Source organism: Halichoerus grypus, chromosome 1 (assembly GCF_964656455.1).
Source record: "Halichoerus grypus chromosome 1, mHalGry1.hap1.1, whole genome shotgun sequence".
In the NCBI taxonomy this organism is placed as follows: domain Eukaryota; kingdom Metazoa; phylum Chordata; class Mammalia; order Carnivora; family Phocidae; genus Halichoerus; species Halichoerus grypus.
The window spans coordinates 48460698-48474011 of record NC_135712.1 but is presented as its reverse complement, the minus strand read 5'-3'; the positions used below and the strand labels follow the sequence as shown (position 1 = coordinate 48474011).

Below are 13314 nucleotides of genomic sequence, written 5' to 3'. Positions count from 1 at the left end.
CTTGACTGGAGCTTGCTTAGGTTTTCCTGGTCCGGAGAAGTGGGGGAGATATGGGAGCATCACTCTGCAAACGTTGGTGGAATCATGTAAGGTTTCTGCAGACCAGGGTGTGACTACACCTGAAGCGAGCCTGCTCTATTCATTCTGGTCTTTCTGGATCACCTGTGCTTTCTTAAAAAAAAAAAAAAAAAAAAAAAGGAGGGCAGTGGGGTCTCCTGGCTGGCTCAGAAGAGCGTGGGGCTGATCTTGGGCTCCTGAGTTCCAGCCCCATGTTGGGTGTAGAGATTATTTACATATATAAAACTTAAAAAAAAAAAGTCCTAAAAACAAAACATAATATTTATGGGGCGCCCTCTTGTGTCAGACACTATCTTGTTTAATCCCTACAACAGTCCAATGCAGAATTACTCTCTTTTTAATTAGCTATGAGAATTGAGGCCAAACAGTAATTTGTCTAATGTCACGTAGCCAAATGGTAAAACTACTTTTTCTGTAGGTTGTAATTGTCATATCAACTTAAAGAAGTTACCTCGGTGGCCTGGGTGGCTCAGTCAGTTAAGCGTCTGTCTGGCTCAGTCATGACCCCGGGGTCTTGGGATCAAGTCCCACATCCAGCTCCTTGCTCAGCGGGGAACCTGCTTCTCCCTCTGTCTGCTGCTTCCCCTGCTTGTGTGCTCTTTCTCTGACAAATAAAATCTTTTTAAAAAGAGAGAAGTTACCTCATTCAGTTAAGATTGCAGTCATTTCCACCTTACTTAGAAAACTTTAGTGAGGGCACCTGGGTGGCTCAGTTGTTAAGCATCTGCCTTTGGCTCAGGTCATGGTCCCAGGGTCCTGGGATCAAGTCCCACGTCGGGCTCCCTGCTCCGCGGAGATCCTGCTTCTCCCTCTTCGGCTCCCCCTGCTTGTGTTCCCTCTCTTGCTGTGTCTTTGTCAAATAAATAAATAAAATCTTTAAAAAAAACAAAACTTTAGTGAATCCCTAGGGTTTGCAGAATGAGGTCCAAGTGTTACATTGGGCCCGAGCCTAACTTTCTAGACTCATCTTCCTTGTCTCCCTATATTTATACTACCCTCTTGCCATATGGGGTCAATTCCTTGCCTAGGGACCTGGAGTTTCTGGGTTTGCCCTATATTAAAAGTGTTAACAGAAATTAGTCTTAAGAAGGGGCACCTGGGTGGCTCAGTCAGTTGAACATCTACCTTCAGCCCAGGTCATGATTTCAGGTTCCTGGGATCCAACCCCGCATCAGGCTCCTTGCTCAGCGGGGAGCCTGCTTCTCCCTGTCTGCCACTTCCCCTGCTTGTGCACCCTCTCTCTCTCTCTCTCTGACAAATAAATAAATAAAATCTTAAAAAATATATATAAAAAAATAATTGTACCTCCTCTAAGGGTGGTCATGGGGATCAAATGACATTCAAATTAAGATATGCTGTAACCATTAAAACACATACCAAATTTTGAAGGCTTAGCATATAAAAAAATACGAATGTAAAATCTCATTAGTTTTTATACAGATTACACATTGAAGTGATAATCCTGTGGGCATATGGGTTAAATAAAATATATTAGTTTCACCTGCTTACTTATTTTTAATATGGCTACTGGGAATTTTAAAAGCATATATGCTATTGAATAGCAGTGTGGGGAGGAAATGGAAACAGTAAGTTCTTAATACTTGCTTGAAGACTCTGGCTTAGATATTAAGAACTTAAAAATGGGTAATATAGTAGGGATAATAGTTAACAAGTAAAGACTTCTTCCTTTTAAAATTGTTTTTTTTTTTTTAATTTTTATTTATTTTTTGACAGAGAGAGACAGACAGCGAGAGAGGGAACACAAGCAGGGGGAGTGGGAGAGGGAGAAGCAGGCCTCCCTGCTGAGCAAGGAGCCCGATGTGGGGCTCGATCCCAGGACCCTGGGATCATGACCTGAGCCGAAGGCAGATGCTAAACGGCTGAGCCACCCAGGCGCCCCTAAAATTGTTTTAATAATTAAAATTTAGGAAGTTGGTAGCATGTTTGAAAAGAGCAAAAGGAGAGAGCTGGAAATGGTATTACATGAAAACATCTGCCTACTAGGTAAGAAGATAATTAGAACGTAGGCAACAAAAAATTACCTTCAGAGTGGAAGAATAAATTATTGAGTGTTTGAGATAAAAGAGCCACTACTTCCTACTTAGTGACTGGGAAAGCAGACCATTTAGTTTGGAGAAGTTAAAGTATCTAGGGTCTGTTAAATTCCAAATTCCAAAACATTTGGAAAATTAAAATTGTATGAGTTCAAACTGTGGATGAATTTGCCATTGTAATTTATCTGTGTAAGAGTTAGAAATCGGGGGCACCTGGGTGGCTGGGTTGGTTATGTCCACCTTTGGATCGGGTCATGATCCTAGAATCCAAGGATTGAGCCTGGTATAGAGCTTCCTGCTCGGTGGGGAGTCTGCTTCTCCCCATGCTTGTGCTTTCTCTCTCTCTCTCAAATAAATAAAATCTTAAAAAAAAAGACAGAAAGAAATCAGTTACTGCTTAGCCATTTGGAAACAAAATGGTCTTTTTAAATTCTAGTGTTACCTCAATGAAATACCTTAGCATACCACTGCAACAAAGAAATAAGAATATACTCCTCAAAAAGACAAATAACTTGCATATACTAGATTAGAAATTCCATACATTTTGGGGTGCCTGGGTGGCTCAATTGATTAGGCATCTGCCTTCAGCTCAGGTCATGATCCCATGGTCCTGGGATCGAGTCCCACTTTGGGCTCCTTGCTCAGTGGGGAGCCTGCTTCTCCCTCTGCTTGCCCCCCCTTCCTCCCCCGCCTATGCTCTCTCTCGCCATCTCTGTCAAATAAACAAATAAAATCTTAAAAAAAAATTCCATATATTTTGAACATAGCCTAAATTACATAACTAGTTAATATTTACTTAGCATTTATGGGCCAGACTCAATATTAAATGTTTTATATGAGTCAAAAACTATTTCTAATCTCCTTTTTATAGAGGAGGAAAACTGAAATTTCAAGAGATTAAGCAATTTAGGCATCAGAGCCTATAGTGTAGCTGGAACCCAGGGAGTAGGGCTAGGACTTGGGAGATCAGTAAGGTGCTCTAGAAGACTTGTTTGCCTCGCTCTAGGTGCCAGTCCTGCCAGGAAATCCTAAACCCTGTTCTTAAGTACTATGCTGTTTTATCTTCACTATATCTCAAATGGCTCAAGTAGTAGCACCTTGCCACTTAGTTGGGTCAAAGGTTGAAATTCATTCATATCACACTTATCATCAATTCTAAGTTTATACATCACTTTCTCAAGGCCCTTCCTAATCCCACTCATGAGTTTAGGTTAGGCATCGTTTTTTCCATTGCACTTCATACTCGACTTATTATAGAGTGTATAATTTATAGGTTGAAAGCCGGGACTTTAAAGTCAGACAGATCTTTTGAATTCTGAGACTACACTTAAAGGCTGAATTTCGAGTAAATTTTCCTTATCTGTAAAAAAGGTATTATTAAGCAACTAAGTTATAGGTACTATAATTGTAGTTTAGTATAATATATATAATAATAGTATAATTGTTTAATTCATGTAAACTGCATATTGCTTGGCAGAGTACTTAGTAGTATTTGGTAAAAGATTAAATCCTGCTTTAAGAAATGTATTGGACTGCATCTCATGTTAATTTCCAGTTCAAAAACTAGGTAGTAGTAGTTGGCTATCCATCTCTATTTCCTATGTTTTCAAAAAATTTAAGAGTGCCGGTAGTCTACAATGAACATTTCCTAAAGTTCTTTTCTTAGGAAACAAGTACACATTTTCTCAAGTATAGTAGGACTTATTAGGTAGCAAGTGGCAGAAACCCAACTCAAACTGGCTTAGGCAAAAAAGGGGAATTTATTAGAGAAATTACCGGGGTATTACATGAGATTCAACCAACCAGTGAATGCTAAAGGCAAATCTGTAGCTGTACCTCAGGGATAATTGGAAGCAGGGATTTAAACAGCTCCAAAAATTGGTCTTATTTTTATATGTAAGCTTCACTCCCTACTATATAGCCTGTCTTCCTTCGTAAAAAGGAAGGCCACCATCAATTCCAGGGCTTCCTATCTGTCAAGTCCACCATCAGATAGTGACACAGGTTTAGTTCTCAAATCCAAAAATCCTAGAAAAGGGTTCTGACTAGCCTATCTCTAAGTTTGAATGAGGTGTTTCCTTGGGGATAATCAGCTGTGGCCAGGAGGTCTGTAAAAATATAGCAGCTTCCACTCAGGTCACATGGCTGGAGAAAAGTTTTTCCTAGAAAAGGAAAGCTGGGGCACCTAGGTGGCTCAGTTAAGCAGCTGACTTCGGCTCTGGTCATGATCTCAGGGTCCTGGGATGGAGCCCCTGATCCAGCTTCCCGCTCAGCAGGGAGTCAGCTTGTCCCTCTGCCTCTCCCCTCCCCCAGCTCCTGCTCTTTGTCTCAAAAAAAAGGAAAGCTCTCTATACAATAGGAAAGTGCTGTATGTAACAGTCAAGTAAACCCTCCCTTTTCTTCCTACAGTCATCAAGTAAACCCCCCTTTTTCTTCCTAAGAGGACACGAAATAAATTTCATCCCCCCAAACCCGTTTTTCATAATATAGGCAAATCCCATGACATGCCAAGGGATGTCTTAACCTTTTAACCAAAATTCAGTTAAACAATAAACTTCAGTGCCTATGACATGCCCAGCACTGTACCAAATGTTACTTTAATAAGTGAACCACCACCTGAAGTTTAAAGTCTTCTGTAAACAAAATCTTAAAAAAACAAAACACAATGAATGATGAACACTACATCAAAAACTAATGATGTAATGTATGGTGATTAACATAACATAATAAAAAAAGTAATAATTAAGAGAAAAAAAACAATTTCTGATAAAAGGGTAGTTGTTGACATTGCTAAAAGAACATTTAAGAAGGAAAATGGAGGGCGCCTGGGTGGCTTGGTCGGTTAAGCGACTGCCTTCGTCTCAGGTCATGACCCCAGGGTCCTAGGATCGAGTCCATCGGGCTCCCTGCTCAGCGGGGAGCCTGCTTCTCCCTCTCCCTCTGCCTGCCACTCCCCCTGCTTGTGCTAACAAATAAATAAAATCTCTAAAAAAAAAAAAAAAAAAAGGAAAATGGAGGGGTTCCTGGGTGGCTGTCAGTTAAGCGGGTGACTCTTGATTTCAGCTCAGGTCATGATCTAAGGGTCCTGGGATTGAGCCTCAGATCAGGGGCCTCTGCCCCCAGCAGGGAATCTGCTTGAGGATTCTTTCCCTCTCCCCCTGCTCTAAATAAATAAATTAAAAAAAAAAAAAAGGAGGGGCACCTGGGTGTTTCATTTGGTGAAGCACCTGCCTTTGGCTCAGGTCATAATCCTGGGGTCCTGGGATGGGAGTCCCTCATCGGGCTCCCTGCTGAGCAAGGAGTCTGCTTGTCCCTCTCTCTACCCCCCCCCCGCCCCCACTCATGCACACTCTCTCCCCCTAATAAAAAAATCTAAAAAAGAAAAAGAAAATGGAGTCTAAGACTCAAAAATATTCACAAAAAAGCCACAGCAATGGTACAATTGTTTTACTGGGCTCAACAAACTTGGACAATTCTTTTTACTAAGATTATTAAGTTTATTTTTATAGTAAACAAAATATATTTCCAAAGTTTTGCAGAAATTTAATTAATTGGGGAAAAAACACTTCAGTTAGTTTGGAAAGACAACTTTTAAAAGAAAGAGTAAGTGAATTCCATTCAGGAAGAAAAAGACCAGTAGAATTGTATTCCCACTCCATTTTTTCTTCCAGTTTTATTAATAACTGACATTCATTACAGTATAAGCTTAGGCATACAGCATCATGGTTTGATTTACATATATTGCGACCATTTATTTTTTTAAGTTACCAAATTTTCTCATTTAAGCCACCGTTTGTGTGTGTGTCTATTTAGAGAGCCTTTTGGAAACGAATTAAAGGTCTTTGACTTCTTCAATCTGTTGACAAGCTCTTGAGAATGCTGAGGAATCTCCAGATAACCAGTATGTTTTCTCCTAGGAACAAACTTCAGAGCCTCTTCCCAACTACCAGTGTTTTTCAGACATAACAAAATACGCATCATTTGATCTAAGGTGAGATTTTTGGTACCAGTGTCCCACTGTAAATATCTATCTAATGGAAGGCATTCTGTTGCCAGCTTCAGCCGTTTTGCCTTGGCTAGGGATGTGCCTGTCTGCATAGTCTTATCAACGAAAGATCCCACTATATAAATTTTATCATGCTTGAAAGTAGTCATAACATTGGGAGAATCTGCAGTTAAATATATAATGCTATCCTTTGGGAATAAATCTACATGAGACTTTTCTGTTGCTGTTAAAAGCAACTTGTCCCATTTTTCCCTGTAACGTTTAACTAACTCTTTATGATAAGCACCATCTATTTTAAAGTTGCAGAAATAAAGATGGAAAGGATCAACATCTCTTCTGTTCCATCCTTCACTTTCTAGAAGTTGGGAAACAGTATTCTGGAGTTCTTTTGGTTTCATATAATTATCATAATCCATGTCAAAAACCAAAGGTTGTCCAAACTGCATGGCCTGAGCACCTTTCCAGCCCATGGCAATGTCCATATTCCTATCCCAAAGTCGTAGAAATAGAAAGTTTTGCTGTTTATCTTCCTTAGTGGTTTCTAGCAACTGTTCTTTTATTGCTTTTTCCTTTGTTGCTGCTTTCATTTCCTTTTTTATTTGCTTAGCTTTTTTCTTTTTTTCCTTAATATATAAATATTTTAAGTATTTTTTTTTTGATGATTTAGAAACACATTCCATAGCAGTTTTAAGTTCTTCTTCACTCATGTCTTCTGGTACTTCTTTGCCAAGCAATCTCCACATCTCAATTAACTCCCTGATGGCAGCTAGAGGATCTTCATCCTTGCTACTCGAGACTGTTGAAACATCTTCTTCTTCCACAGTAGATTTCATTGTAATTTTCCACCCATCCAATCCCAGCTGTTCAAGAGGTGATGTACTCTCCTTTTTAGGATAGGACACAGCTGGTATTTTGGAAGACATGTATCTCTGCAGAACTGTTGAACATAAAACCCTTCTCTTTCCAGGATTGGTAAGTGGCACCAAAAATCTGGCACAAGATCTTAAGGTGATACTACCACTCATTTTGAGGAAAACAGGCATGTAAGACCCCTACAAAAGAAGCAAAATGTAATGAAAAGTTAGATAAAGATTTTTAAAACCCGTCAACTAATTGTGCAAGTATAAATTTGAGACACCAAAAAAGCAATTGATTTTTGAAACACAAAGTGAGCACAACTTTGTTGTACCATTAATTTTTCCTAGACTCCCGTGGCATAGAGCCTGTGATCACTCATCAGGCAAAAAGTTTAAAACTTATTTGGGGGTGCCTGGGTGGCTCAGATGGTTAAGCGTCTGCCTTCGGCTCAGGTCATGATCCCAGCGTCCTGGGATCGAGTCCCGCATCGGGCTCCCTGCTCCTTGGGAGCCTGCTTCTCCCTCTGCCTCTCTCTCTCTCTCTGTCTCTCATGAATAAATAAATAAAATCTTAAAAAAAAAAAAAAAAAAAAAAAGTTTAAAACTTATTTGGGTTCTTATTTTAGACATAAATTTCACTATTGCTTTGAGGAAAAGAAAGATCCTTTTTAGATTTGTATCTAGGGGCCCAGAATATCAGTATTACTGGATAAGAAAGTAATGTTCTGCTGATATGGGTGAGATCATGATGCTATATTCTTCTCCATTCTATACTAAGTCCGGATGCAGATCCAAACACAAGCTCCTTAACATAAGCAACACATGAAGACAGTAAGACAAAGGGCAGAAAAATTACAGAGGATGGCAACTAGTAAAAAGCACTTAGGAGCTCCTGTATCGATGCTTTCATGTTTTCAAAACAGAAATATAGAAAGACCTACTGATTTAAAAACAAAACAAAATAGGGGCGCCTGGGTGCCTTAGTTGGTTAAGCTGATGCCTTCAGCTTGGGTCATGACCTCATGGGTCCTGGGATTGAGCCCGATATCGAGTTCCCTGCTCAGCCGAGAGTCTGGTTTCCCCCTCTGCCTCCCCACCCCCACTCACGCTCTCTCCCAAATAAATAAAATCTTTAAAAACAAGAACAAAATAAACCTCTTTTCTCCAGTTCAGAGTTTATTTTGCAGCAAATAATGTTATTGCCAAACAAAATGTCCAAAATTAGGGCAAATTTATATAAGCTCCACAATTTTTCCTAAAGGTCTGGATATCCACAAAACAATGAAGATGCTTAAAAATGTGAAACTCGTACAGGATTTGAAGAAAAAAAAAAGGAAATGAACATTTTACAAAATGCAACTGAAATACTTGAAAAATTCCTTCTTCCCTCTGCTTCATTTAATGACTCTGCATGCTTCTGAGAGTGGCTCTCTAAGCTGTGCCCTGATGCTCAAATGTCTTCCCCTCCTTTAATAGCAGATGTGCCTCTGAATTCTGTCTTTAGCCCTCCCCCTCTTTCCCCCCCCAATATAAAATTTTCCATGTGAGGTCTGATCTACCTCTGTGGCTTCAACCACCACGCATCAGAAGAAACACTTCAAATGCAACATATTAAAATAATCTCCCTCCCTTCCCTTTCCAATCTGCTTTACCTTCCACATGGTTTCAGGGAGGGACACTGCTATTCATCTATTTGCTGAAGCCAGAAACTGGGGGTCATTTTATTACCGTCCTCTCTCACACCCACCATATCTATAATCTATTTGAATTACATTCACTTTACTTTCTAAATACATCTTGAATCCATTAACTTCTTTTGAATCCCATCATCTTAATTGCATCCCCTAGCCTCCAGATTTGCTCTGCCTGCCTCAGTGCAAATCTGATCAATACACTCGTATGGTCCCCACAGTGTATTTTTAAACCCATAGCTGCCAGGTTAAATTCCAAACTTATAAACATGACTTTTAAAGTTTTCCACAAAATTGCCTTTTGCTTACCTCTTCAGCTAGCTATTCTTCACCTCAAGCTTTAGATCAAGTATTCCTCCTACTAGTTCTTATAGCACCCTCTACCTCTCTATCATATTTGTAACACTGTTTTGTAATTGCCAGGTTACTTATTTGCCTGACTAGATGGTAAACTCTATCAGGACAAGGACTATTTATTTTTTTATTTTTATTTTTTAAAGATTTTATTTATTCATTTGAGAGAGACAGCGCACAAGCAGGGGGACTGGCAGGCAGAGGGAGAGGGAGAAGCAGGCTCCCCGCTGAGCAAGGAGCCCAAAGTGGGCTCGATCCCAGGACTCCAGGATCATGACCCCAGCTGAAGGCAGATGCTCAACCATCTGAGCCACCCAGGTGCCCCATGGACTATTTATATTAACCTTGAACCCAGTGCTTGGCAGTTTATGGCTCACAGGAATCATTCAAGTATTTTTCGAATAAATATCATGGACCTATGCTTTTCACATTTAAAACATGTTCAGACATCTTTAAAAGTTTATTTTGGGGGGGCAGCTGGCTGGCTCAGTTGGTAGAGCATGTGACTCTTGATGGGGGGGGTGCCCTGAGTTCAAGCCCCAGGTTGGGTATACAGCTTACTTTAAAAAAAAAAATTAAGTGGGCGCCTGGGTGGCTCAGTTGGTTAAGCGACTGCCTTCGGCTCAGGTCATGATCCTGGAGTCCCGGGATCCAGTCCCGCATCGGGCTCCCTGCTTGGCAGGGAGTCTGCTTCTCCCTCTGACCCTCCCCCCTCTCATGTGCTCTCTCTCTCTCAAATAAATAAATAAAATCTTTAAAAAAAAAAATTAAGTTTTTGTTGTTGTTGTTTTGCTTTTTAAGTAATCTCTACACCCAACGTGGGCTGGAACTCAGGCCCCCAATATCAAGAGTTGCATGCTCTTCGACTGACCTAGCCAGGCGCCCTATGTTCAGTCACCTTTTAAAGAAAAAACCATTTAGACTCCCTGAAATATTTAACGGGGAGTCCTCAGCCCCAACATGGGAAACATGATTTCAGAAACAAAGTCTTTGGACTTCTATCTTTGCAACCGGTAAAGATTTTTTAGGATATCATAGAAATGAAACCCAAATTTTATTTTATTTTTTTAAAAGATTTTATTTATTTATTTGACAGAGAGACACAGCGAGAGAGGGAACACAAGCAGGGGGAGTGGGAGAGGGAGAAGCAGGCTTCCCGCCGAGCAGGGAGCCCGATGCAGGGCTCGATCCTAGGACCCTGGGATCATGACCTGAGCGGAAGACAAACGCTCAACGACTGAGCCACCCAGGCGCCCCTGAAACCCAAATTTTAAAACAAACAAGGATATCATTTTGGTAAACATTGCTCTTGTTCCAGGGATTTAAAAATCACTGGGCTTCCACTTATCTGTGGGCCTTCTTGGCGCACATGCTCCACTAAGTGTATCTTAGAACGGTTTCCCGTGTCCTCTCACTCAACACACACAATTAAGAAGACAAGAAACATGCCCATACCATGAGTGCAGAGACAGTGACTCCCACTGGTGCCAACCGCAGAGACCCGGAACGGACGCAGTACTCAGGCGGGGAAAGGCTGCGCAGGAATCCGCACCTCACGCAACTACGCTAGTCGGTTTAGTTTCCGTACCTTACGGGTCAGCCGCGGCCGGAAATCCCGCCCACTCTCCCCGGCGCTTCCTTATGACGTCCTGCCACTAGGGGAAAGCATTTCTGCCTGAAAAGCAGTGCTGTCATGGAGAATGCTGGTTGCTGGCTTTGGGGCCATGCCAGGGATCCTCTCAACCGGTGTGTGCTTGTAGCTGGTTTTATTTTGTTACACCACTATTTAAAATATTTCTTTTCCTCTTCTCTTAACCTATTCTCTGCTTGGTGCGCGTATTTATCAGCATTTACTCACATAGTGCTAAAATAAAATCATGTTTTCACAAGTCTCGCTCAACTTTAAACAGCTTGATGCTAGGACTTTAACAATGAACCTTTGTGACCAGTTTATCACCAGCACCTGGTACATTGCTTGGAACATGATAGGCAACACAAAATATCTCTCACTCCCCTCAGTTAATTTGTTAAATTTAATGTGAAAAATTAAGTCACGCCCTGCAAATTAGTGGCCGTTGGGTCAAAATCCAGTCTGCAGTGCTTTCTTTAGCCAGCACATTTTAAAGTGTTTTAATTTAGTTGTCACTATTAAAGCATTAGGCACAGCATCATTCACTGGGGAAAGGACAGTCTTTTTCAAGGAAGGGTGCTGAAAAAAGTTGGACCCTTAACCTAAAACCATATAAAAATTAACTCAAAATGGATCAAAGACTTCAACATAAGAGTCAAAACTATAAAACTCTTAGAAGGAAACATGGGGGAAAACTTCATGACATTGGATTTGGCAATAATTTCTTGTATATGACCTCAAAAGCACAAGCAACAAGAAAGCAGACATTTTATACAAAATTAAAAACTTTCGTACATCAAAGGACACTATTGACAGAGTAACAGATTTGGAAGATATTTAAGAAGTAAAAATGATAGAATTTGGTGATTGGGATTTGGGGGTAGAAGGAGAAGTCAATATTATACTTTGAGCATTGGGACAGACAGTGATTAGTTGTGCAGGGAAGGGGGAAAGGAGTAGATGGGGTGAGGGCAGAGTTGGTGAGAGCAATTTTAGACATAATGACTGAGCTCCCTTCAAAGTCAGATGATGTCTCCTTTACAATATATGGCAGTTGGCTGCATGGGGCTAGAGTTAAGGAGAAAGGGAATGAACCAAAGCTAGAGATTTGAGAGCTATGAAAGAGGCTTTGAAACCAGTGTCTGTGAAACCATGTGTGTAGAAGAGATTACCCAGTGTCTGGGTAAAGAGGAGGAGTTAAGCAAAGGAGACTGAAAATGAGCAGCTAGAGATATAGGGGGGAAATAATCAGAATATGACAGAAGCCAAGGGAAGAGCGTTTCAAGGAAGAGTGACCCAGTAAGGTTCAAATGGGTCAACTAGGTCAAATGCTGCCTATATATCACGTGACACAGACTGAGATGCATCCATTGCGTTGGGACCATATTGTGAGGTTTGGAGGCTGAAGTCAGATGAGAGTGGTTAAGGAATTAGTGGATTATGAGAAAATGGAGTCAGCAAGTGTAAATGTTTTAATGAAATTTGGCAGGGGCAATATACAATGGGTTCAGTTCCTAGGTGTGGCATCCAGGAAATTTTTGTTAGTTATTTATTACTGTTATGTTGGGAGAGACTTGACCAACTGATAGGATTTTTAGCAAGGGAGTGAGGAAAATAAAAGTGAGAAGAGTGAACTTCCTGAGAAGATTGGAAGAGATGGTATTCAGAGGACAATTGCAGGGAATTGGTCTTGGATAGGAGGAAATTCTATTCCTTTGTAACAGGAAGAAAGGAAGAGACAGGTGGGGATAGAAGCCAATTTGTAGATATGGCAGCTTACTTTGAGTTTCCATTTCTGGAAATGGACTTAAATATCTTATTTTTAATTTGTATTTGTTTTTATATTATGTGAAAGACAACTGGAAGGACTGGTCTTGAAGAGTGAGATGCAACCCTTCCCTTACTACAGGAGGGAAAGATAAATGTGTCAGTTCACATGGATCGTAAACATGGGCTCAATGAACAAACCCCTTTTGTTGCTTTCCTCAGGGTAGGAAACTAGGCCAGATGATAATCCATCATAACTTTCACCTCACATGAGGTAAATTTAACTTTATTTACATTTATTACCTAGTCTTTCTTTTTTTTAAGTTTTATTTATTTATTTATTTGAGAGAGAGAGCCAGAGAGAGAACATGAGCAGAGGGGAGAGGCAGAAGCAGACTCAGCACTAAGCAGGAAGCCCGACGTGGGGCTCGATCCCAGAAACCTGGGATCATGACCTGAGCAGAAGGCAGACGCTTAATCAACTGAGCCACCCAGGCACCCCTACCTAGTCTTTCTAACAGTGGTTCACAAAGTATGATCCCTAGAGCAGCAGGAACAGCATCAGCATCACTTGGAAACTAGTTAGAAAGGCAAAATTTCATGCCCCACCTACCTCTACTGAATCAGAAACTTTGGCAGTGAGGCTCATCAGTCTTTGTCTTAACAAGATCTCCAGGTTATCCTAATGCACTCTGACGTTAGAGAACCACTGTGTTTGAAGAAACTTTGAAAAGCAAGTAAGGAGTTTCTTGTTTTCTTTTTAAAAAAGAGACTTCCCTTAACAAACAATGTGTTGTCCTTTTTGTTAAGATACGTTTAGTCTGGTATTGGAAAGTGACACACAAATCTTGATGCACTTTGCTTACAAACAATGATA

General features: G+C 40.6%; 1 protein-coding gene across 1 annotated transcript; it reads right to left on the bottom strand.

Annotated features, from left to right (window-relative positions):
* Positions 1–5774: 5774 nt before the first annotated feature.
* On the bottom strand, positions 5775–10647 carry TRMT10C (tRNA methyltransferase 10C, mitochondrial RNase P subunit). The gene is made up of 2 exons (XM_036108986.2): positions 10496–10647; positions 5775–7190 (listed from the first exon to the last, which is right to left on the bottom strand). The coding sequence occupies exons 1-2, from the start codon at positions 10496–10498 to the stop codon at positions 5910–5912; spliced, it is 1284 nt and encodes a 427-aa protein (XP_035964879.2). The 5' UTR covers positions 10499–10647; the 3' UTR covers positions 5775–5909.
* Positions 10648–13314: the final 2667 nt, after the last annotated feature.